We start from the raw sequence: 25284 nt of genomic DNA, 5'->3' as shown, positions 1-25284 counted from the left end.
CCCTTGAACAACTCAGGGATTAGGGCTGCCGACCATGGTGGAAAATTCATGTGTAACATGTGACTCTTGAAAAACTTAACTACTAAGAGCCTACTGTTGACCAAAATCCTTATCAACAACAGTTGATTAACACAGATTTTGTGTGTCATATGTATTACAGATTATATTCTTGCAATACAAGTTGGAAAGAAGAAAATCATAAGAGAAAAATACATTTACAGTGCTGTATTTATTTTAAAAATCTGCATTTGCAATGATGCAGTTGGAACTAGAGGGTATTATGCTGAGTGAAATAAGTCAAAGAAAGACATATACCATATTTTCTCATATGTGGAACCTAAGAAACAAACAGATGAACATAGGGGAAGGGAAGGAAAAGTAAAATAAGATGCAAATAGAGAGGGAGACAAACCATGAGAGATTCTTAGCTACAGAGAACAATCTGAGAGTCGCTGGAGGGGAGGTGGGTGGGGAGATGGGGTAACAGGGTGATGGGCACTAAGGAGGCCACGTGATGTAATGAGCACCGGGTGTTATATGCAACTGATGAATCACTAAATTCTAACCCTGAAACTAATAATACACTATGTTACCTAATTTAAATTAAAAAATTAAAAAATCTATGTATAAGGGGGACCCATACAATTTAAACCCTTGGTGTTTGAGGGTCAACTGCATTGTGTTTTACTAGAAAATCTGAGGCTCAGTAAGGCCAACAGACCAGGAGACAGCTGCCATTGAAGAGACAGTTACATTCCCAAGAGGGTGCATCCCATGCCAGGGGGGACCATACCCTGAAGGACCAGATCCATCAGGAGGCAGGTGGGGGTGGGAAACGTGAGCCAGAGCCTCTGCTGGTTTCTGCAGGGGGGAACTGGGTGGCACAGGCCCAGCAGGTTTAGAGATGGCTAGTTTGGATAATTTCAGCAGGCTCTGGGCCTTAGCGGCTGTCCCCTATGGTCTGACACCTAGCCCTGGGTGACAGGGCAGGTGGGTAGGGGGCTCAAAGTCCGAGCTTCCTAAGGAGGTGGTTGAGGTTGGGATCAGTTGATTTGCATCTGAAAGACACACTCAGACAGGTGGTTTACTATCCCAAGGAATTAGCTAACCCAGTCCCTCCAGGGCCAGCTCCTCAGATGGGAAAGCATCAGAAACTACAGGACATGGTTGATACAGTAGCATCTTTTGTCCTACGCAGCCTATGCCAGAGCTATCTTTCCATGGGGATATGATTCGTTTCCCTACTTAGTATGAATAGAGGGACCAAATTAGGAAGAGCAATAATACCCACCTAATAACTCCTTTGTAAGGATTATTACTGTTGTTTCTATTATTTGTTTCTATGATCTTCTTCAGTAGTGAGCACTGAGGACTTGGATTTCCTTGAAAAACAGCGGATTTTTTGTTGTTCTTATTGTTTTTTGTCTAAAGAAGCATTTACATACTTGTCACTAACAAACACTTGGAGCAAATCTCCAGGGATGTACTTTCCATCCCTGTCCTCAAGTACGTACTACCCAGAAATAATTCATATGCAACCCCTTTATAAGGGCTGTGCAAAGGTGTGCCTTTAATGATATTTACTTAAGGGGCGCCTGCTGGGCTCAGTTGGTGGAGCATGCCACTCTTGATTGCAGGGTTGTAAGTTCGAGCCCTGTGTAGAGATTATTTAAAAATAAAATCTGGGGCAGCCCCCATGGCCCAGCGGTTTAATGCCATCTTCAGCCCAGGATGTGATCCTGGATACCCGGGATCGAGTCTCATGGCGGGCTCCCTGCATGGAGCCTGCTTCTCCCTCTGCCTGTGTCTCTGCTTCTCTCTCTCTCTCTCTGTATCACTCATGAATAAATAAATAAAATCTTAAAAAAAAATAAAATCTGGGGTTCCTGAGTGGCTCAGTTGGTTAGATGAGGGACTCTTGATCTCAGCCCAGGTCATGATCTCTCAGGGTTGTGAGATGGAGCCCTGTGACCAGCTCTGTGCTGGGCATGGAGTCGGTTTAAGATTCTCCCTCTCCCTCTGCCCCTCTTCCCCCACCACTCACATACACACATTGTCCCTAATTAAAAAATAAATAAAATCTTAAAAAAAATTAAAGGCATTAGTTTATCTTTTTCACACAACGAAATGTTCTTTTTTGCCCGGGGAGCCTGATTGTGCTGTTGTGCCACCAGGCGGCGCTCACTGGAAGCTTGCGTCCACTATTTCCTATTTCCTACTTTTTCTTTCTCAACCTTTCTTCATCCTTCCTTCCTTCTGGACTGAATTTTTGGCTGTAAGACAGCATTGATCCAACAACACATAGCATTCATAACCTGTTGGGTACTGGACTTGGTCTTAGGGATGCAAAGGCAAATGAAGTGCAAACAATAAGGAAAGATTTCTAAAACATTTACAAAGAATTCATTGAACACCTGTTCTTACCCAGGCCCAGCTTAGACCCTGGGGTACACCAACATGCAGAACAAACATTTCTGCTCTTGTGACATCTACATGCCAGCAGAGGAGGCCCACAGAAAATCATATATCTAGTAAATGGATGTTTGAAAGCCAGAGTGCTCTAAAGGAAGTAAGCTATAGCAGGGTCGAGGGAGATTGGGAGTGCTGGGGGCCATATGTACCTTTAAATAGGGTAGCTAGGGTAGACTTCATGGGAAGGTGATATCTGAGCAAAGATTCGTAGGAGGTATGAGCCCTGAGAATAATGGGGGGGGGGGTGGTACCTTCCAGGCAGAGACCAGCCAGGGCCATGTGCTTGGGTGACTGGAGAGAGAGCAGGTTTCAAGGGGAATGGAACACGGGATGTGAGGGGAAGAGGGCAGAGGGGAAGAGGGTTCTGACACTCTGGGGTCTTGCAGGCAGATATGGACTTTGGCACTCCTCCTAGGGACCTGGGAAGCCACTGCAGGCTCTGTGACAGGCGCTGGGATATATGTACATATTTATTTATTTAAAGACTTTATTTATTTATTCATGACATAGAGAGAGGCAGAGACACAGGCAGAGGGAGAAGCAGGCTCCGTGTGGGGAGCTCGATGAGGGACTTGATCCCAGAACCTGGGATCATGCCCTGAGCCGAAAGCAGACGCTCAACCACTGAGCCACCCAGCTGTCCCCTGGCTTATATTTTATTTATTATTTTATTTTATTTTATTTTATTTTATTTTATTATTTATTTTTTTCCCTGGCATATATTTTAATGGAGTGCCCTGGCTGCTGGGTCCAGAAACATATTGTTAAATATGTTCTGTAAATGTTAATGGTAATTGTAAAACAATTCCACATATATAAAAATAAAGCCATATATGTATTTCTCTTTTTTGCCATATATGTATTTCATGTAGCAGACAAATCTTTTTGTATATAAAGTGAATATATGAACACAGTTTTCAATTCATAGCAAATCATCTGGAAGGACTTACACCAGTTTCAAAAGAAGAGAGGTAATAGGAAGGGGATGGAAAGGGAGATTTGCTCTCTTCATTAATAATGTGCATTTTGCTTGAAGTTTTTATACGATAAAAACTTCCTTTTGTAATGTCAAAACAGCTCCGTTAGGACATGGCTGACTTCCTGTTTTGAGGAGAAAGCAGCACATATGGGAAAGAAAGATAACCCCCACTTGTCTTGTGTCTACGGAGGTACTTATGCACTTAGTCACACGATAGGTCCTTTTAAGGATACTGGAAACAATATTTGAAATGGTTCTTACTCTCAAGAATACTTTTTTTTTTTTTTTAAGGAGAGGGAATGAGAGAGAGAGAGTGAGTGTGTGTGTGTGTGTGTGTGTGTGTGCAGGAGCAAGGAGTGGGCAGAGGGAGAGGGAGAATCTTAGGCAGGTTCCACCCCCAGCACAGAGCCTGTTGCATGACCCTGAGATCATGACCTGAGCGGAAACCAACAGTCGGACACCCAACCGACTGAGCCACCCAGGTGTCCCAAAAATATTTTTGATATAAAAAAACTAGGCATAGTTTTCTCTCTCCCTCTTAAATCATATATAATGACAATAAAGGAATTAGTTGTTAGAGTATAAATTTAGTACTAGAACAAAACAGCAAAGAAAATACTTATGAGGGGAGCCACGAAGTGGTCTTGCAGAAGGAGGATCTGGATTTGCAAACACCAGCTCTCCATCACACATACCTCACAGGGTGAAATGTGTACAGGTTAAATGAGGGTGACAGGAGCAGTTAGGTGTTCTGAGTTTCCTGAGAGTGCCCGCTCAGGCTTCCTCATGGGGACATGCTTTCTCTTTGACCCTGAACTTTACTCCAACAGCCTGGCAAAGTCACAAACCACCTCCAGGAAGGTTCTTCCCCTGAATCTAACATTCAAGTTCTGGAATCAGTTTCTTCCACACACCCAGCCCCAACTTCCCACATCATCCTAATAACCAGTCCTTACACCACACACCTTGCATTATAACTACTGCACCGTATCCCCCTCACACTTTAACATCTCTGAAAAGCAGGACATACGGTACAGTTAGTGGGGGCTTCACAGTTGGTGTTGGCCAAGTGACTCTAAAGACTTTTCTCATGGCCCGTGCTTGTGAAAAATTGGATGGGGCTGTTGATGTTGTTTAGCTTGATGATGCTGTTGAACAGCTGTTGTTCATTCCCCTAAATAATATGCATTATGGTAGCACAGGTTGTGTTCAGTTACTGTTTGAGAGCACCTGGGACCTGGGTGGCTCAGTGGTTAATCGTCTGCCTTCAGCTCAGGTCATGATCTTGGGGTCGTGGGATCAGGCCCCACATCGGGCTCTCTGCTCAGCAGGGGCCTGTTTCTCCCTCTGCCCCTCTCCTCACTCACGCACATGCTCTCTCTCAAATAAATAAATTTTTAAAGTTACTGTTTGTAGTGTTTTTCTCAGTCTGCTCTGTCCGGTATGGTAGCCACTAGCTACATGTGGCCATTGAGCACTTGATATGTAACTAGTCAATTGAGATGTGCTGTGGTATGAAAAAAATCAAAATACCTCAATAAGGATTTGTATATTGGTTATATGCAAAAGTATGCTATTTCAGATACACTGGGTTAAGTGAAATATGTTAAAATTATTCTTGCCTACTTCTTTTATTTGAATGTGGCTACTAGAAAATTTAAAATCATGTAACCGACTTGCATCCTCCTCTTTTTGACAGCGCTGGTTTATAAAATAACACTGATTCAGCGGTGATCACAGGCAGGCACTGCATGGAGCAGAGTATATAGAATAAAAGCCAGTGCCTAAATAGTCTAAGGAGCTCTTTTTCTTTAATAGAGAGTACATACACAATAAAAAATATAATGGCAAAGCCAATTAGTATTTATTTATTTATTTATTTATTTATTTATTTATTTATTTATTTATTCATTCATTTTAGAGAGAGGGCAAGGGGCAGAGGGAGAAAGAGAATCTCAAGCTGACTCCCCACTTGGGGCTCTATCCCAGGATGCTGAGCTCATGACCTGAGCCGACATCAAGAACTGGAAGCTTAGCTGACTGAACCACCCAGGGGTCTTGAAAGCATGTTCGTATTTTAAATGGAAAGGAGTGATCATGGAATTTCATGTGCCCAAAACCCAGTCTAGGAGATTGAATGCCAGGTACAGCCTGAAGCCGTCTGTACCATCCAGTGCCACCTCCTTCCCTTCCCACACCCAGAGATAACCACCCTCCTGAATTTTGTGTTTAGCATTCTCTTCCTTTTGTTCTTCTCCCTGCTGGTTTTCTTATGTATGTATGTCTCCCTACAGATTTCTCCTGCAGCTTGCTTCCCTCTTAAAAAAAAATAAAATTTTTACAGCAAAATACAAATAAAATTTACCATCACAACCATTTCTTTTTTTTTTTTTTTTCACAACCATTTCTAAGCATAGAGTTCAATCACGTAAGAATATTTCCACTATTGTCCAGAACTTCATCTTGTGTGGTGGAAAATGATTTCCTTTTTAAAAAGAATGGCAACTATGAGTGAGAAAATGCTGTTGCCCAGTCCCATGCAGGCGCAAGTGGAAAACAACCTGCAAGGACACCCAGGCCCTTGTCTGACCTCTGTGTCCCTGCGAGTTTCACAGGTCTCTTTGGGGGAGTCAGAGGTGGCACTGTGACTGTATCTTGGCTAATGTGGAGTTCACCCCTGTTGGGGCATCAGGTAGGACTACAGAGTGGGCTGGAGCGGGAAGCCAGCAAGGGTCGGGCATCACTTCAATTTTTGTGTTTTCTGCAGTTTGTTTACAATGAATGGCCAACCTCCAAATTCCAGGAGTGGGTCAACACAGAAGTTCCATTTGGGGTACAATAAATACCCGTTGTTCATCTTTTCTCTCTGGCTTTTTATCTGGTTGTCTTTTCCTTCTGCTTTTTGAGCCTCTCTCTCTACTTTATCTTCCAACCCTTCTGTTTTGTGACTATGCAAGCACTTGGGTTTGTAAGAGCTGCTTGTGTTCGGAGTGTTCTTTCCATGTCCTTCTTTCTTGCTACATGATGCAACATTTCATGCCTCTGAAGACACCATAGTTGGTCTTTTTTTTTTTTTTTTTTTAAAGATTTATTTATTTGAGGGCAGCCCCTGTGGCTCAGCGGTTGAGCGCCACATTCAGCCCAGGGCGTGATCCTGGAGTCCTGGGATTGAGTCCCATGTCAGGCTCCCTGCATGGGGCCTGCTTCTTCCTCTGCCTCTGCCTCTGCCTCTCTCTCTTTCTCATGAATGAGTAAATAAAATCTTTAAAAAAATTTTTGTTTGAGAAAGTATGAGCAGGGGGAGGGGCAGAAGGAGAAGCAGACTCTGCACTAAGCATGGAGCCTGATGAAGGACCGATCCCAGGACCCTGAGATCTTGACCTGAGCCAAAATCAAGAATCAGACTCCCAACTGACTGAGCCATGCAGGCGCCCCCTATAGTTGGTCTTTTGAAGCTGTCTTCTCTCAAGATAGTCTGTCTCTCCTGTTTTGGCCCCTAACTTCCATGATAGGGGTAGTCTTCAGATGTCTGGTGAGCTGTGGTTGTCTGCTCATGAATACAAATGGGGTGCAAAAAAGCTGGCAGGAAACTCTATGCACACTAATGGGGCTTGTAGGTTTTGGGTGGACCAGTTAGGGGAGATCTTGTGATGTGAGCTTTATTTATTTATTTTTTAACATTTTATTTGTTCATGAGAGACAGAGAGAGAGAGAGAGGGAGAGAGAGAGAGGCAGAGACACAGGCAGAGGGAGAAGCAGGCTCCATGCAGGGAGCCCGATGTGGGGCTTGATCCTGGAAATCCAGGATCACACCCTGGGCCAAAGGCAGATGCTAAACCGCTGAGCCACCCAGGGATCCCCCTGATGTGAGCATCTTTAGGCCTTTCCTGGGCTGGTAAGATTCCCCATGCCCTGGTCTGGAGGGTGTTAAGTATCTCCCGGTGACAGGATAAATGCAGAGCAGGAGTGGGGCTGGGAATCCTTGTGTCCGGCGATTACCATACGTTTGCAAAATCCCATGTTTTGTTCGGGTGACTGTTGGTTGTTTTCCAGTACAATACTAGCACTCTACTGGGCCTGGCTCTCCCAGTCTGCAGGCCCTGTGTTAGCCTTTCCTTGGAGAAATTCTTTAGGCTATAGGCAGAGGCAATGAAGAGGGGGAGGGCATTCAGGGGTCCACCTTCTCATACAGTGCTCAGTAACCATCTTTTTTTAAAAAATATTTTATTTATTCATGAGAGACACACACAGAGAGAGAGGCAGAGAGACAGGCAGAGGGAGAAGCAGGCCCCATGCAGGGAGCCCAATGTGGGATTCGATCCTGGAACTCCAGGATCACGCCCTGGGCCAAAGGCAGGCGCTAAACTGCTGAGCCACCCAGAGATCCCCATCAGTAACCATCTTCTTGGTCCACCTTTCCCATGGCTCTTAGCTCCAGGAAGAGCCAATGTCACTTGCAGAGGAGGCTTTTGAGAATTCGGGGGCATAATAGGGCCATCTAGTTTTCCATTTCCTCCAGTTTCCTGAACCATTAGTAACCCCTCCTCCATCTGCCTTCCTAAATGTTACTGATGTTAGCATCTCTCCAGATTTCATCTGTGTGATGTCTTTTTAACACCCTTGTGTTATAGTTTTGCTCCAAAGTCGAGGCATGAAATTACTCGGAGGTTTCAATCCATCATCTTAACGTACATCAGTGGTCTCCCTCTGACCTCAGTTCTTTATAGGGCAGGGTAGACATGCAGTGACCACAACTCGACTGTGTGCCATGTTCATGGTATCTGTCAAATGGCATCATACTCAAAATGTAGCTCCCTGGGAGTGAGATGGTGTATGAGTGGGCAGAGAGGTCCTTCTTCCTGGAGCAATAGCCCTCCTCCACTGCTCTCACTGCTCTTGCGGTAGAACACCTGGACATCTTTTTCCATCTACAACTCACCCCTCCGTGAACTGCATGTTCAGTGACACAGAACAAAGCATCACTGTGGTTTTCTGCCTCATGTTTACACACAGCACATACATCAATAGCTGATGACCAGCTCATGTCTGCAACTGGAAATGCTTTTGTCATATTGTATGTAATTAATAGTTGTACAGTAAGATCTTTGATAGGGTGCCTGGTGGGCTCAGGTGGAAGAGCATGAGACTCTTCATCTCAGGGTTGTGAGTTTCAGCCTCACATAAGGTGTGGAGATTACTTCTGTAAATAAACTAAAAAAAATGAAATTAAAAAAATCTCTAAAGGGGCGGTTGATTAAGTGTCCGACTTTTGGTTGTGGCCCAGGTCACGATCTCGAGTTCTGTTGGGCTCCATGCTCAGAGTCTGCTTGAGATTCTCTCTCCCTCTACTTCTGCCCCCTGCCCCCGGTTCATATACACACTGTAAAATAAATTTTTAAAATCTCTAAAAAATAAGATCTTTGATGACACTATTTGACCACTAGCTCATTTTATTTCTCACAAAACAGAACATATGTAACTCTGTAGATAGGATTATAACGGTAATGTAACATGTGGCTACTATCTTTGCTTCAATAAGTTAAGGTTTTTTTTTTTTTAATTTTTTTTATGATAGTCACAGAGAGAGAGAGGCAGAGACACAGGCAGAGGGAGAAGCGGGCTCCATGCACCGGGAGCCTGATGTGGGACTCGATCCCAGGTCTCCAGGATCGCGCCCTGGGCCAAAGGCAGGCGCCAAACCGCTGCGCCACCCAGGGATCCCTAAGTTAAGGTTTTGAATAATAGGTTGGCCATTTTTGTCTTTACTCTGTGTTCAAGCCATGAATCATCTTGTCCCGGAAAGCAATTTTTTGTACTTCTTCCGGAAAAGTACCGTACCATCACCACCTTTTATTATTGAAGAACTCAAAAGCTTTGGTTGTACCACCTGACCGGGTTTTCTTCTGGCAAAGACCTGAGCAAGTGGAAGGCCCAATCTAGTTAAATTCAGTTTTCAGATATTCATTGTGGCACCCCCTTTTAAGTTTCCAGGTAAGCTCTAGACCCACTGTGGGGCTTGAACTCACGACGCTGAGACCCAGAAGTATCTCCTATGAAGCTGTAATTTTCAGCTGCTTTGTGTAATCACACCGCAGATTTGTTTAATAAATCCTGACATTCTACATCATTCTGGACTCATAGTTACCTTGGGTATTCAAAAGGTTTTTCTGATTTGTAGGAGATATATATATATATATATACTGTTTCCATCACTATTTTATGCTTCAGTGAATACTTTGGGGCCGGTAATCCCTTTTTTTTAAAAATGAAATGGAGTAAAATATAACCCAATTGCAATAATAAAGATTGCAAATTTGATACCCATAAGCCAGCCTATTGTGTGAAAAATTCATTAACCAGGATGTACCTTGTCAACTGAATGTTACTTAAGACAATCTGATTGGTGCTGTCCTTATGGAAAATGCTCAACATTTAAATATGGAATGGTAAAAAATATATATATATGGAATGGTTGTGGAGAACAAAATAGGGTTTTGAAGTTACTATAATCTTACATTTCCAATTGAAGATGTGGGACTACCACAGTGTCATTGCTTTTTCCTCTGACACCCAGATGCCTGTGGCCCCCTGGAGAGGTTATGGGATTCCACGCTTTGGGAATGCTAGTCTAAGTGAAAAGAGGGCTCCTTGGGAAGTAGGTGAGATCCCACAAGGACCTGAGGATTCATCCGGACTTTGTTAGCTCCTGCATGATTGCTCACTAAAATGCCTACTGGGCTTTCCTGGTTCCTTTCCCTGGATTCCTCAGCCTTGGACTCCATCTGCCCATGCGATCTACTTGCACAGCATAGTGGCTGGCACAGCGTAGGTGCTCAATTATTAGATCTTCTGCTAGGGTTGTTGGATAAATTGCATATAACACAATTGATTAAAGAACACAATGTGCTATTATTGATTGTAACACAATCAGAATTAGAACTGTGGATCCATCAGATTGAGCACCTCAGAGAGAGAAAAGGTCTGTAGCCAAGAGCACACATCTCTTCAATGGCATTGTTTTCCACCTTGTTGAGTTGTACTGGTCTTACCTCCCCTGGCTGAACAGTGGCTAAGAGAATCAAGGCCTTTCTTGCTAGCCATGACCTCAGTATTCAGTATACACGTATGTAAAATAGGCCTGATAAGTATGATGTCAACTACCTAGAACTGCATAAGGATTCAGCACGCTAACTCCTGCAGTGTTTGCAAGGCGGCCTGGTCCTGGCCGTGATGTATGTGTTCTCACAAGTGCTACGGGCTTAATCCTGCTACCACCACTAGCTGCTACTACTATGCTGATCCTCCTCCTCCCTGCTCCCCTCCTCCTGCAGGTCACCTCTGGGGGGGGGGTGGGGGGAGACATCTTTGTGTTCTCCACAGCACAAGGCATCATGACAGCAAGGAAGGGCTCCATAAACACTTGCTAACGAAGCAGCTGGAGCCCTGTGGTCCCATAAAAAGCCAGCCTGAAACAAACCAGCAAGACAGATCTGAGTAGAAAGAGGCGCTTTCCTTGGAGGCCTCTCCAAACGCACCAGCCCCCATCCTCCCTGAGCCCAGTAGAAAGTGATAACGAACATCTTGTGGTGATGTCAGCAGTTCGGTTTGCCATGTCACAGGCTCTCAGGGTGGGGGACGTGGGGTCAGCTCAGGGGCCTCAGGAGAGGACAGTGGAAGATGCCAGTATTTTTAGAAATGGGAATAAGTACCTGGTGTAGACTCCAGGGAAGATCTCTGCTTGATTCTGGTTTGCTTGGTGGCGGCAGCAGCGCTTGACCTATAGGATGGAATCCCAAGAGGAAGGAGCCAGACTCCCAGAGATAGAAACCAAAGAGGGGTACTGTTCTGCTTAGCAACCTAAAAGAACAGATGTCCTTGGGGTTTCCCATGGCCAATTCCAACTGTGCCCACCCATCGTACCTTAAACCTTTTCTGCCCCACTTCCTTTGATACGAAAGTCAAGCTGTGTGGCTGCATACAGTGGGCTTACTTCCCCACCTCTTCTCCAGGAACTGGCTAATATACTGAACAGGATCCTAGGCCAGTCCAGAAGCACCAGCTGAGTCACCAGGCTTCGCTCTGCCTGCTGTCCACACCATGGTGTGCTTGTGGGTGCCCCATCACCTGAAATGTAAGGTAGCATGTATGGAAGGGAAGGAGGAGGAAGAGACCCGAGGTGGGGAGCAGCTGCAGTAGGACTTGAGATGGACTGAACAGTGTGATTCCATCCAAAGGAACAGCCGTGCACCGACACTGTTCTCTGTAGATGGTCCCAGGGAAGGACACCTGCTCAGGGCATTGGTTGGATGGACAGTGGCCTTGAGGACCGACAGGACTGCTTGGGTAAGGGGGACGAAGTAACACTTGGCAGCTTTGGATGGAAGCCGGTTTGAAGAGTTCATTTATTCCCACCCTTCAGTTTGGGCCCGAGACAGCTTGTCTACACAGGCTGGGTCTGGAAACCGGGAGAGGAAGCTCTCCACTACTTTTTGGTCTCCTGCTTTCAGACTGTCCCCTCTACCGAGGCTGTACACTCTCTGGGCTGAGGGCAGGTGGGAATGGTGGGGAAGGCAGGCCGCTGATGAGAGACCCTGAGGGAAGATGAGGTGGTTTCCTGTGACCTTCTTGGTCCGTTTCCCAACCCTGATTTGTAGACACGAACCCAGGCACCACTTCAACTCTCCAGCCCCTCCTCTCTCTCCACAGCCCACCTCACCCTTCCTCTCCTGGCGGCACCCAGGCTGGCTTCATTTCCCCTCTTCTCTTCTCTCATTATGCCCTAGCAGTGGGTCAGTGGCAGCACCTACCACTTGCTTTATGCTTATGGAGCCATCTCGTTCATGAACCTGTGGGTCTGGGGGCACAGCTGGGTCTCCTTAATCTGGCAACCCCTGGGCCAGCCTGGCATCTGACAATGCTAATGCTTAATACCTATGCATTGTGACATATGGACCTCCCCAAGGTCACATACACAGCTGTGTGACACAAAGGGTCAGGGGATTATCTTCCTACATGAGGGTAATGGGTGGAAGGTGGATGGACAGACATTTTAAAAGGTAAACATTAAATAGCTGAATTGTCAAGTTTTTCCTTTTATAGATATGGACAGGATGCAGAAGAGAAATTGAGGCAGTAACTAGGAGTCAGACTGCATCCTACACCTGCCCACATGGGCTGGCCCGCAGTGGCATGGGGCTAATGGGAAAGAAAATGAGGAGGAAGAGATCTGCTGTAGCACCAAGTGATGTCATTAGACTTTGTTAACTGACAAGAGTGAGGGTCATGCTATATCTTTAACTTCATTTTACCTGATGTTTCTCCCCAGGGTCCTCATGAAGAATTTCATCTGGGTCAGTCGAGTACAATCTTTTGATGCCTTTTTCCCCTTTTGATTCTTAAAACTACCCTCCATTGTTCATAAATAACCATCAGCAGTCACATCATCAAAGGACAATTTCATAGCTGAAAAACTGAGGACTCCATCATTGTGGGTTAAAGAGCAACAGTAGTCACTGTTTAGGCCTCGTCTCCTGCTGATGAAGATTAAAAATGTGTCCCCTAACGAGACACAGCAGGACAAATGCTATATGGACTGCAGGGCTATGAGGTGCCTGGAATGACAAGTCCAGAGACAGAGTAGGACAGTGGTTACCAGGGCCTGGCAGTGGGGAGGAAGGAATTTAGTGGTACAGAGTTTTGTCTTGGGAAGCTGAAAAAGCTTTAGAGATGGATGGTGACGATTGTGCAGCAACGTGAAGAGACTTTAGGCCACTGAACTACACCCTTAGAAGTGGTTTAAATGGTAAATTCGGTTATGTGCGATTTACAGGACATATTTCCTGAGAAAGGCAAGACCCTGCGCCACCTTATGTGGCTGCTCAGAGAAAAGAAGGGCCATGTAAGACTTCTCCTCCTTGAGATGTCAAACTTGGTCTCTTCAAGAAGACTCTGGGCTCAGCGTGCAGAACCCCAGGCCTCCCAGACCTTTGGCATCAGGTCTGCATTATTAACAAGATACCCAGATTTATTTAAGATTTGAAGTGTGAGGACTGCTTCAAGACCTGGACTCCATGGAGAACAAAACATACCAAGTTTATTTTTTAAGTAATTTCTACACCCAATGTGGGGCTTGAACTCACGACCCTCTGATCAAGAGTTGCATGGTCTTCTGAGCCAGCCATGTGCCCCTAAACATGTACTTTATAGTGAACAGTAGGTATTACTCATTCACGGAAGTAAATCCATGATGCAATCCATGGCCTATCAAAGATATAGGGGAGTTTTACGTTGGGGGCTACCGCTGGTACAGAGCCCCTGCCTTGGGGAAGGTTCTGTTCTATGCCATTAATGAGCACTAGTCTTTATTAAATGTTTTGGTGGGCAGCGAGGGAGGCACGTGACATCACCCATCTTACTGTGACTTAGCCTTTGACTTGGGCTCTGCATCGCAGAAGGAGATGGGAGGTCGGCCCTCAGCCTGGCTCTCTGCCGGAGGCCTGGTGTGGCTCCTCCCCCCAGCCCAAGGTGGGGGTTCAGCTACTTCTCCTCTAAGACACATCTGTCTACGTGGGATTTTTTTTTGGGGGGGGGGAGGAATTTTTTTTTTTAAAGGGTGGGAAGAGCACACCCAGACAGGGGGAGCAGCAGGCTCCCCACTGAGCAGGGAGCGAGATGCAGGTTTTGATCCTAGGACCCTGAGATCATGACCTGAGTTGAAGGCAGACCCTTAACTGAGCAAGCCACTCAGGCACCCTGACACGGGTATTCTCTTAACAGCCAATCAGCTACAAAGAGAATACAATTTCTCTGTATGATTATATATGTAGTTCTTTTCGAATAAGTTGTTGTGGTCACATAAGAATAAGTAAATCTAAAAAAAAAAAAAAAAAAAAAAGAATAAGTAAATCTTACCCAGATTTTAATTCCCTAATTGTATGGAAACGCTCCTTTCCCTAAACTCTTGCTTTGACTGATAATCACGGGTGAAAGAGACTAATACTACAACATACTGAGAGTCACCTCCAAGGTGGATGCTAATTTATATGCAGTAAGCTCATCAAATTTCCCCAAATTCTGAGACTGTTCTACAGAAGGGGTAACAGGCTCAGAGAAAGACCCTAACTGATGCCAGGTCAAGGCTTCAAAACAAAAGAGCCCATGACTCACATCCAGGTCCATCTGCCTCCAGACCTTATAGCTTTGCACACTAGCATCTCACCAACTGCTGAACTGAACCCCCGCATCAGGCCAGTTACGTTTGTATTCACCCTCGAGTTGATGCGGTCTCAGGGCCCCATATCACATTTGCACCAAGGCACAAACTGGACACCTATAAAGAGCTCTGCAGGCTACAAGGGTCTCACAGCTGTTCAATGACATGGGAATGACCATACAGCCTAACATCACAGACTCGCATTTCCTGGTCTCTCAGGCATCAAAACGAGACAAGAAAGGCTGTTTCTTAAAGGTATTTCCTGATGAATGAAACCTAGGAAGGACTGGAAATCTTAGGGACGTCTGATCTTGCAGAGATTTTTCCAACCCCCTCCCTACTTTCCTCTTTCCCAAAGAGAAAATCATTCTTGTGGGGCAGAGGCAGAGGAGCAGGGAGACACTAGAACAGCACTGCAGCCTCTGTCTCTTGAAATCCTTCCTGGTATATGTTAGCTTCTAAGCACACTCTTCTAACTAAAATACCATCACCTCTGTCTCTGTGTGAAGCTCCCACCACAGCAGCTGATGTGGGGCACTTATCAAGTGACCTCTCATAGGACACCTGGGGTTTGAAGTGGAGCTTGGCTGAAATGAGAGAATAGGACATGGCTGGTGGAGAGTCTTTTTGTCAAAAATAATTACAACATGCCTGGTGTTGAATGAATACCAATAAAATGATAAAACTCCTGTCTTCAAAAATCATTCAATATTGTGCAAGAGACAAAAAACAAAACAAAACAAAAAACAAAACAAAACAAAATCTGGTCAAATGTTGTTAGTTAGCCAGGGGCCACAATACCATGGCCCCGCTGAGGTTGGTCTGTTCAATGGAGTGTTGCCAAAGGCACCTCCAAAGCCTCACATGTTCCCCCTCAGGCCCAACTTGGGGTTCTGCAGTTCTTCCTCCTGCCCCCCACTCCCACCAGCTTTCCCACAGGCAGCCAGCCTGATACGTCTGAATGTAGTCTACGGCCATACCACCCTGAATGCGCCCGATCTCGTCTGAATGTAGGTATTTTGCTGGTACCCTGGTAAAGACTGAGGGGCTCCCTGCACCTGCAGCAGCCAGTGAAAGCCTCAAGTTCTGTCCTTTGCCCCTTCTATCCTTCACATTCTTCCTGCTTAACTTGAGTGCTTAGCTTCCTGCAGGTTCTCAATCCTCTTTAGTTTTATCCATTCTCTTCCCTCTTCCCGAAGTCTCTTATGGCTTTTAAAACTTGGTCTAGGTGCCATAACCTGAAAGTAACTTCTTAGAAAGTGCCTCCATCTTGGTTCTTATAACATGTGGCAAGGCCCAACTGCCAGGAGCACAGGCTGGTGCCAGATGGTGTGAGCTGTCACTCTGACCTGGCCACTTTCTGTGTTACTTAGGTCAACTATTTTATTCATGTTGTCCTTTTGTTCATCTATGAAATGAAAGCAGTCAGACATACTTCACCGGATTATTGTGAAGACTGTATTAGAACAGTTCCTGGCATATAGCAAGTATGCAATAAAGTTTACCTATTACAACACTTACAGTGTTCTCTTCATTGGCATCTCATTTGTCAATTCTAAGATCTCTCAGGTTGGGTAGTGTCTCCGGTCACCTGTGAAACCTCAGGGCTAGTGGATAGCAGGTACTTGCAAATATGACTGAGGTGAACTGTTAAGAACCTTTTTGAAGATGAACATAAAGGTTGGAGGACAGATTTGGAAACAGCATTTCAGGTAGGAAGAGTGCCACGAGAATGTAAAGAAGGGATCTGGGTGAAACATGGAAGAAGCAAAGCTGAAGACTGAAGAAGGAAGGGAATGCTGAGGTCTCTGGGGCCAAGAGTGATCCAAAATGGTTCTGTCAAAGAGCTGCATGGTGAACGAAGCAGCAAAAAGACTAGACTCAGCAGAATCTGGCAGAGAAAATTCTGTTAGTGACAAGACTGGTTAGAGAAAGATAGCCACCATTCATTAGTAACTTGAATAGCTACTATTCCCAAACCGTTCTTCCTTATAAAGAAAAGGCAATTTTATGATCACAAAGAGGCCACATTATTTTTTATTCACAACTCAATCTCTACATACATACAGTATTGCACAATTTAGAAGTGTATTGACAATTATATTAACAATATGAACTTAGGAGCATTTACATACAGCAACTGCTCTAGGTTTTGGTGCATTTTGTGCTAGGTACTTCAGTAAATATGATGAACATAAATATGACAGCTACTTCACTTCAGGAGAATCAGTTAGCTTTCAAAAAAGCTTATGTGTCACTTCATAGAATGCTTATTATGTCAAACCCAGGAAAAATCAATAACTAAATGACAGAAAAAAATGCTGTCAAAGAGAGGTTGTTGATAAAAATGTTAAGAATTTCAGTCATTGAACTTGAAATCCAGAAGGTATACATGTATTGGGAATTTTAAGAAAAGATCCTCACGTTCTGCTTCAAAATTACTATATTCAAAATGAGTATTTCTGGGCTGCTACAAATGTCTTCTCTGTTAGTATAAACCACTGTTTTAAAGTTGTAAAGAAACAAGATGGTAATTCACATAATAAGTGAGTTTTAAAAGAAGATTCTTCTCACTCAAAATAAACTAAATATGATCTTCATCAAATTACAAAGAAATCTTATCAAAATGCCAACCAGATAAAGAAGCCAGACCACACACTAACCTCCACCGACCACCTCTGACTGCAGAGCTAATGTCCCCTAATGGAAGGGGAGATGAGAGTAGTCCCAACTTTGCTGCTACACCTAGACCACAATATGAAGGTGGACAAAAGTCCTTCAGCTTCCTTGGGTGTTGCTTCCCCAGGTATAGAATTGAGGGGGTGGGCTGGATGGCTTTTAAGACACCTTTCAACCAAAAGGATCTAAGCCAGCTTGAGATTCCACCTTTGAGGGGACATTTTGGGCGGCAAAAGAAATGGATTAAAAACAGCAGGTGAAGTATTTCTTACCTTTTGATGCCATCGCTCAGAACTGTTCTGCACTGCAGTTCAAGGAAATCTTTGTTCGATACTTTCATCTACAGGCTGGTGCTGCTAAAGGGTAAAGCAAATGAGGCATCTGACAATGAAATTTTGAACAAAGATGTAGAAATGCCATGCCAAGGCTGGGTAGAAAACCCGTGCACTTCCATGTCACGCCAGCAGCCAGGATCCTCTGCCTCTGAATTTTACAGGAAAACACATTCACGCCATTCAACAGCAAGCTATGGAGTGCACATGTATTAAAAATATGTTTCCTGAAATCCTTCCAGGAAGGCAGCTTTCATGAAACTGGTTCTAATAGAAAGGATGCAAGACAATTAAGTGCAGGGTAGGATTTTTTTTTTCTTTACAGATCAGGAAAAAGACCCAAAGAGAGCAATGGATTCTCATTTTCTGCCCACTAAAATGAATACAAATACCGCTTCTTCTGGAATCTAACACACTGGCTTCACTTTCAAAATGCATCATTTTATTTTCCTCATAAGGCAGTCATACATTATAAACTTTAAGCACGTGACAGTCACATGATTTCTTCAGTAAGCCCAAGGACTTCCATGAGTTTTCCTGGAGCTTACAGCCAGAGTAGTCAAATATTAAAGCTTTCTCCACAGCCACACGTTCCTTTGATGTTTGGGTTATTGAAAACAAACTCACTGGATAATTTATCTTCAACATAGTCCATTTCTGTTCCTAAAAGTGTTAGCTGTGCTTTCTTTTCGATGAACACTCTGACTCCTTGGGGAGAAGAAAACATGTGTCACATAAAGCCTGCAGGTCTATGGAACCTGCTGATTCAAAGTACAAGTGAACTTTTTAAATAGTAACCACTGGCAAAAGTCAAACAGGAAGCTTCTGAATCTGTCTCATTATTTCCTTTAAGAGATCAGTGCTCAGTTTTCCTGTCTGTCCCTTCTTTTCCACCAAATAATCTATATCAAACACAGTATTAGGCTAGACAGTTGTATAGAAGCAAATTCCATGACAATTCTATGCAAAACTAGAATTTGCTTTTCACTATACTTCACTCATTTTCAAATTTGCAACATGACAGAAATGTGTATGTTCTTAGTAAGATTTCTGTAAAGACAGAGTCAATAAATGCATGAAAAGCCTGTAATGACAGCCATATGCATGACACACTGGCAAGCCTAGAGACACACAAGAACTGTGATATACTGGGCTGGTGTCAGAAGGCCAATCAGTGCAACATGGCTGTTTTGTTCTTCTGCTTATGGGCCAGAAAACTGGCAATAATGGAACTCCCTAGAATTATACAGGCAGAGGTTAGTAAATTCACAAATATAATCAGCTTAAGAAAGCTTTCTTCCTTATAAAGAAACTAATTACTCAAATATAAACTATACATGATTATTAGCTTGTATTCTGAAAAGTGAAAAATTTACTATTTAAGGTATTTCATGTAAGTGATTTAAAAAACAACAATATTAACAAAAATGTCATTATTGGTTACTAACTTCAGTTTAATGAAATGAATAGTAAGAACATAAAAGCTAGCTAACAGCACAGCTCTGATACAGAGCCACCACCATAAAACCTGTGCACACCTGAAGTTCCCCCAAGGCTGAGGTATTATTTTGTTTTAAATAGGTTTTATCAGATTGTAGGGCAGGGGTTGGGGGCAAGATATTATTAAAGCACTGACATTTTTATTTTTATTTATTTTTTGACATTTTTAATAAAAATTAAAAATACAGATTGCTCAAAAAAGCATGAGATGACATTACTTATTTGGTATAGATGTCAAATGCTGCTTCACACAAAAATGGATGGTCTGAAGTTCTAGCATTTTAAAACCTTTCTGCACACAATAAGAATCTTTTGTAATTAAAATCAGCAAACAAATAATAAGAGCACAGCCTCTGCAGTGAACTTGATTATGTTCAACTTTTCACTAGGGCACCGAACTAGCTGAGTGACCTTAGGCAAGCTATTTTGTCTCTCCGTGCCTTGGTCTTTTCAACTGCAAATCAGGGGGACAATATGGTACAGTTCCCACTTAGCTGCTGTGTATAAATCACTTAATATATGAAAGTCCATCAAACCATCCTACCTCACAGCAAGCACTATATATGCTTAAAACTCACCATCTTGAACAACTTCTTCATCAGAATCTCCTTTTGTCTTTGTATATTCTAGAGTATAAGAAAGGCCATTACAACCCCTGGTTCGGACACCAACTTTGAGACCTACCTGAAAAAGCAGTGTAAATATAAACTTAGTTTTAACGTAGTATGTATTAAACATTCACAAAAACCCTGGCTATTTGACATTATTTGTTTCTTCATAAGCTTAAAGATATTAGATTTCTAGCTATAAAATGTTCCCTTAGGAAGTATAAGTGAAAGGAGTTCAACAAGTATTTTAAAATTTTAACTATTTAAAAACATCCCTGCGACACTAATAGGGATCCTAAAAGAATAAAAACAACTACATGCAAAGAAAAAAAAAAACCCAAAACAAAAGAGGGGGAAAAATGCCAAAAAACCACAGTCACTACCAACCACCTTTTTTTTTTTTTTTTTTTTTTTTTAACTTTCCTTCCTAAGTGATCATTCAGTATTGGTTAACACTCCACTGCCATTCTTATCCTGCACTTCTAAAATTACCGTCCTGCCCTGAAATTATCATTAAAATTGCCGATACATCATTAACAATTACTGTAACTAAGTTTGGTCACTAAACTATATATACCATTCATCCAATGAACATTTGTTATCTATTTGCAGAATATGGCTTTAGGCTGGCTCTTCAAGTTTAATAATAGGTACAGTACATTTTGACTAATAGTAGGTCACAGCAACAGACATCAAAATAAGAAAAAATGTTGGACATAATTCCACCAAAACACCTAATCTGTACAAGGTTCCATGGTATGAGCCCTCTATATAATGTACAACCTGTAATTTCCCAGAAATCCCCAATGTAAAATTTAAATGGTTAGACTATGATTATACTAGAAAAAGCCACAAGCTTTGTGGCATTTTCTAAAAACCTATCTATAAGTTGTTCTTCTATAAGCTGTTCTCATAAAACCATCCATGTTGGTTTGGGTTCTCTGAGGAACAAATGATAAAATGGTATTAAACGTGAAAGAGATTTACTGGGGAAACATTTTGAATTATGAAAGGGAAAAGTAGGCAGAGTTTGACACCTATGAAGGAGAGAGAGAAGGAAAGGAGGATTGGGTAGGAAGAGTCTCAGACAGCAGTACAGTCTGAAGAAAGTACTGGGTGGGCTAATGTCCTCCATCACACTCACTCACTGACTGGGAACAGCCTGGGAGAAGTAAGTGTAGCCTCAGCAGGAACACAGGGGTGGATTCCATGGAGCAGCAGCTGGGGTTTTCAGTCAACTCTCCTCCTCCAGGAGGAGATCTGAGTGATGCATATCCATCGCTGCTACAACATCTTTTGGAAGTCTTTAGTTTTTTTTTTTTTTTTTTTGTTAATTTTTGATGGATATAAAAACCAAAACTGTTTTCAGGCCACCAAATTTTACCTATATAGATATTTGATTTGACAGCTGTCATGAAACATGTTATGAAGTTAATAATATGTGGCTTAAAAATCTATACGGTGTCCTTTCATTCCCAATCCCCGTATCGGGCAGGTTCTGGGCCTCTGGGTCTACTTTTTTCTTTGGTAACAGGATTAATATCATCTGGAAATTTTGTCAGTGGGTCTTTCCCTAAATTAGAATCTTCTGGTGCATCAAAACAACATTCTGGTAACTTTAGCCTCATAAGAAACTGTTTGACAGGTTTGGATTTTTCTCCTTGAGAACTCATTTTCCTCAGAGAATGACACAGAAGGGGTAATCTTGCTGCTCTCCATTTGGTGGCTGGGACGCCGCCAAGTAACCGAGCCAGTCTTGATACAGTCATGGTGCTAACTCCCACAGGGTCCTCTCACAGAAAACGTCTTATATGTTTCTTTCCTTTTTAATTCCAGTCCTTGTCATACATACACATAATCTAAACACAGGCTTTATTATAGCAGGAATAAGCCTTATTCTCTGCTTTATTTTTGCCACTTAAGACGTGATCTTTCCATGTGATGAGCTATCACAATTATCATTTGCATATAATGCCTTAGCAGTCCACTATACCAATGTGTATCTACTACTTAACCCTTGCTAATAGCCATTTAGGCTGGGAATAACATTTTTAAAGGAAGAAGGGTTTTTTTTTTTTTTGTTGTTTAAAGTTTGTTCTGCCCAATGTGGGTGCTTGAACTCACAACCCAGAGATCAAGAGTTATATGCTCTGCCTACTGACCCAGCCAGGCTCCCCTTAAAGGAAGAGTTTTAATTCTAAATGTGAATAATCATTATTTTTTTTTAAGGAAAAAGAAAAGTATCCAGTGGCAGAAATGACTACTTAACAAATTCTCACTTCCTCAAAAACATCTGTGCTCCACTTCATTGCATGAGATGTTCTCAGGAAGTTTCCCCATGGTTAGGTTCACTGAGGTCCATAGGCTGTCACCTGGTAATCATACTGCCTCTACACAGGGCCTTATCTTAACGCAGAACTGTGCAAACATTCTCGAGTACCAGAAATCAAAAGACTGCAACCAACACAGATGTAAGAAGTTTAAAAAATGACCAAACTTCACTTTTAAATACCAATGTCTATCTTAATGTGATTTTCTAACAATATCTACTGAACTTCTACTCTTGGATTCTATCTGCTTTTTTGAAGTATACTACAGTAAAAGTATTAGCCCCCAATCATAAAAAGTATGATTTCACCAAGCAGATTCTGATTCTCTTTAAGAGAATTGTTTCAGGAAGGCAATCCTGGAGTGGAAAGGCATTTGGTGAGAGCAGGAGTTAGAATGCTAAGTAGCCTGGGAATTTTGATGAGCTGAAGTATTCTCACAGTAGTCTCTTCTGTCCTGAACAAGAAGACAGAACTGCGGTTTTATTCATTCTCAGAGAAAGCTGAGAATATGTGTTACATATTCGGCATGATCAAGAATAAACTGTTTAGCTGAAATTCTAGAGCACATGTCTTAAGTATTGACTTGACTTAGCTTTTATCTTTGTAAACAAGAAGACCCAAGAAAGCAGGAAGTCCAACTACTAGGAATGAAAACAGATACTTACCGAATTTGGAAAACACAGCTTTAGTAGCTGGGGTTTGGAAAAGGGACTGCTTATGCCATCAATGACACCCTAATGAAGTGTTTGCTTCATCCTTTTCATGTCTTTGTCATCCCTCAAATCTACACAGCTAAACCAGTGTTTCACTTGGTCGATACATATATACTCTTTTTATTAGTTTATCCAAACAGAGTTGGCATATTGATACATTTTAGCATTTAGTAATTCTTAGGAGAAATGTGCCAGAACTACATTACATTGTAGTGTAGGTTGTACAACAGAACCTAGAAGCCACTCCTTAGTCTAATTACTAAATATCAGGAGTTTAGTACTGGATATAATTTACAATATTCCACAGGCAACTAATAATGCACTAAGGTAAAGGCGATACACACACCCTTATTTAACAATTCTGTGTCTAGGAGGCCAGCTTACATAGTGCACTAGACCAGGCCTAAGGCTTAGTCCTCTAAAACAAAGGGCCTGGCACACTATAGACACTAAATATTTGCTGAATGAGATTTGTGGCAGCATTGGATGTAAACAACCCCAAAGACCTTTAATATGGGGGACTGGCTACATAAATAAAACCTGTTCAGTAAAATACACAAATATATGCAGCCATAAAAAAGAAGGTGGGTCTTTCTGTAATAATATGGAAAGAACTTGAAGCTATACCGTTAGGGGCAAAAAACAAAGCATAACCACAGCATGTATGGAATGCTTTTCTCTAAGTAGGAAAAGAGATACACATACAAACATAACACTCATGGTCTAGTAGGCCAGTAGTTCCCCTCAGGGAATTATGATTGGTTGTAAAAACTAAGGAGTGGGTTGGTGCACCAGAATCTAGTGCGCACAGAGGCCAGAGATACAACTAAACATTCTGCAATCCACCTCCAACAAAGAATTAGCAGCCCAAAACATCAATAGTGCAGAGGCTGAGAAACCCTGGTGTAGGCAGAAAAAAATGTACAGATTGTCTCAGGAAGGACACTTAAGAGGTGGCCCCTTAGAAGAATGAAAGATAAGAGCTTGTGGTCACAAAATGACATCTTTTTCAGTGAATATCCTATTATATTTTATCTGGATTTCGAAAATCATGAGTATATTTTACTTTTTAAGTAAAAATCTGGGGATCCCTGGGTGGCTCAGTGGTTTAGTGCCTGACATTGGCTCAGGGCATGATCCTGGAGTCCCGGGATCAAGTCCTGCATCAGGCTCCCTGCATGGAGCCTGCTTCTCCCTCTGCCTGTGTCTCTGCCCCCCCCCCCCCTCTCGAATAAATAAATAAATACAATCTTTAAAAATAGTAAATAAATATCTCTAACCAATGAAGACACACTGTTTATCAGATAAATTCACTGTGAAAATACAACTTCAATTTTTTATTGAATATTCATCTGATTAGTATTACTTACGTGTTCAGGCTTATCTTTAAGTAGCTGTTTTATCTTGTTTACTGCTGAAGGGGTCTGAAAAGAGAACAAGTTATTAAGTTTTTAGCTATGAAACTTGCTTTCTTTAAAGCCTTATAGTTCCCTCATCTTTTTAAGACTATTAAAGTCTATCTTTAGCAAGTTCATGTGACAAATATATTCCATTCTTGCCTGAGCATCTTGGAGCTTTTATACACAAACATATGAACTCTCCTCAAATCAAAGTATTCTATTTTCATTTTTAAAATACTTTCTAGCAACATTTGAATCTTGTTCCCCCTAGTCAAGGTCAGCTCCCTGCCTTAAGTTCTCTGGTGCTCTCTACTTGCATCACAAATGTAATTTTTCTAGGCAGCATCTATTTTATGCCCTTCCTGCGTGCTCAGCAACAAGCACAATCCCTGACATACACAAGGCGCTCAACAGCCAATGAATCAATCAAGTAATCACTGGGGAAGCCAATCTTCAGGTATTTTTTCTTTGGATTATTAACTCTTTCGTGTGTGTGTGTGTTTTGTTTACCCCAAGTCTATTTCAAATCCATCAAATGCATAGAGGAAACAACATACCAGTATCAACCCAGAGGGTGCCTCTTGTATCAGTCCCATCACATGTTCACACAGATACTAAATGTGGCTTAAAACAACATCTCAGGGATGAACAGAACTGAGCTAGTCAACTACAGAAACAAGAAGGGAAGCATTTTTTAGGAGCACTGCTGTTTAATAATCCGGTCCATTTGTCCTCAAAATGGGGAAAATGCCACAACAGATTATATGTGTATGGGTCAGCATCACTGACCCCACTTTCTTGAAAAGGGCAATTTTCCAACATCTATCGAATTTCTTCCCTTGGATCCTATCTGCTTTTTCATGGTGCTGTTGTGGACAAAGTCTGTTTCAGGGCATTCCTGTCCTACTTCCTAGCCATGTCCAAGCCTGTTGCTTGGCTTAAATCAGAGAACAGACTCTCCTCCTCAGGATTCTTGTGAGGATTAAATCAATGAGTTCATGAAGTACATCTAGAACAGTGCCATACATCTAGAACAGTGCCAGGCACAAAGAGCTCAAT

The 25284-nt window shown here is 42.6% G+C and overlaps 1 protein-coding gene, 1 long non-coding RNA gene and 1 pseudogene across 14 annotated transcripts in view; 1 reads left to right on the top strand and 2 right to left on the bottom strand.

The window, feature by feature from the left end:
• ISCA1 (iron-sulfur cluster assembly 1) overlaps window positions 1-25284 on the bottom strand; it is a 64475-nt gene that overhangs the window by 33514 nt on the left and 5677 nt on the right. For 3 of the 13 annotated variants that reach the window (XM_077904895.1, XM_077904894.1, XM_077904896.1), the window contains exons 2-3: window positions 24196-24249; window positions 17615-17698 (exon numbers count right to left, since the gene is read on the bottom strand). In XM_077904895.1, the coding sequence (XP_077761021.1) occupies window positions 17615-17682 (68 nt within the window). In that variant the 5' untranslated portion in view covers window positions 17683-17698; window positions 24196-24249. Of the gene's footprint in view, window positions 1-11160; window positions 11229-11371; window positions 11576-12258; window positions 18383-19752; window positions 19859-24195; window positions 24251-25284 lie in introns of those variants that run through there. The other 10 variants (XM_077904900.1, XM_077904906.1, XM_077904897.1 and 7 more) reach the window with 9 other exon arrangements.
• LOC144318055 (uncharacterized) lies at window positions 10204-13705 on the top strand. The gene is made up of 2 exons (XR_013383916.1): window positions 10204-12507; window positions 12777-13705. It is a non-coding gene; the product is annotated as an uncharacterized LOC144318055 (long non-coding RNA).
• Window positions 21077-24044, bottom strand: LOC144318030 (succinate dehydrogenase assembly factor 4, mitochondrial pseudogene; annotated as a pseudogene).

This window comes from Canis aureus, chromosome 1 (assembly GCF_053574225.1).
Source record: "Canis aureus isolate CA01 chromosome 1, VMU_Caureus_v.1.0, whole genome shotgun sequence".
NCBI classification, from domain to species: domain Eukaryota; kingdom Metazoa; phylum Chordata; class Mammalia; order Carnivora; family Canidae; genus Canis; species Canis aureus.
This window is presented reverse-complemented; position numbering and strand designations above follow the sequence as displayed.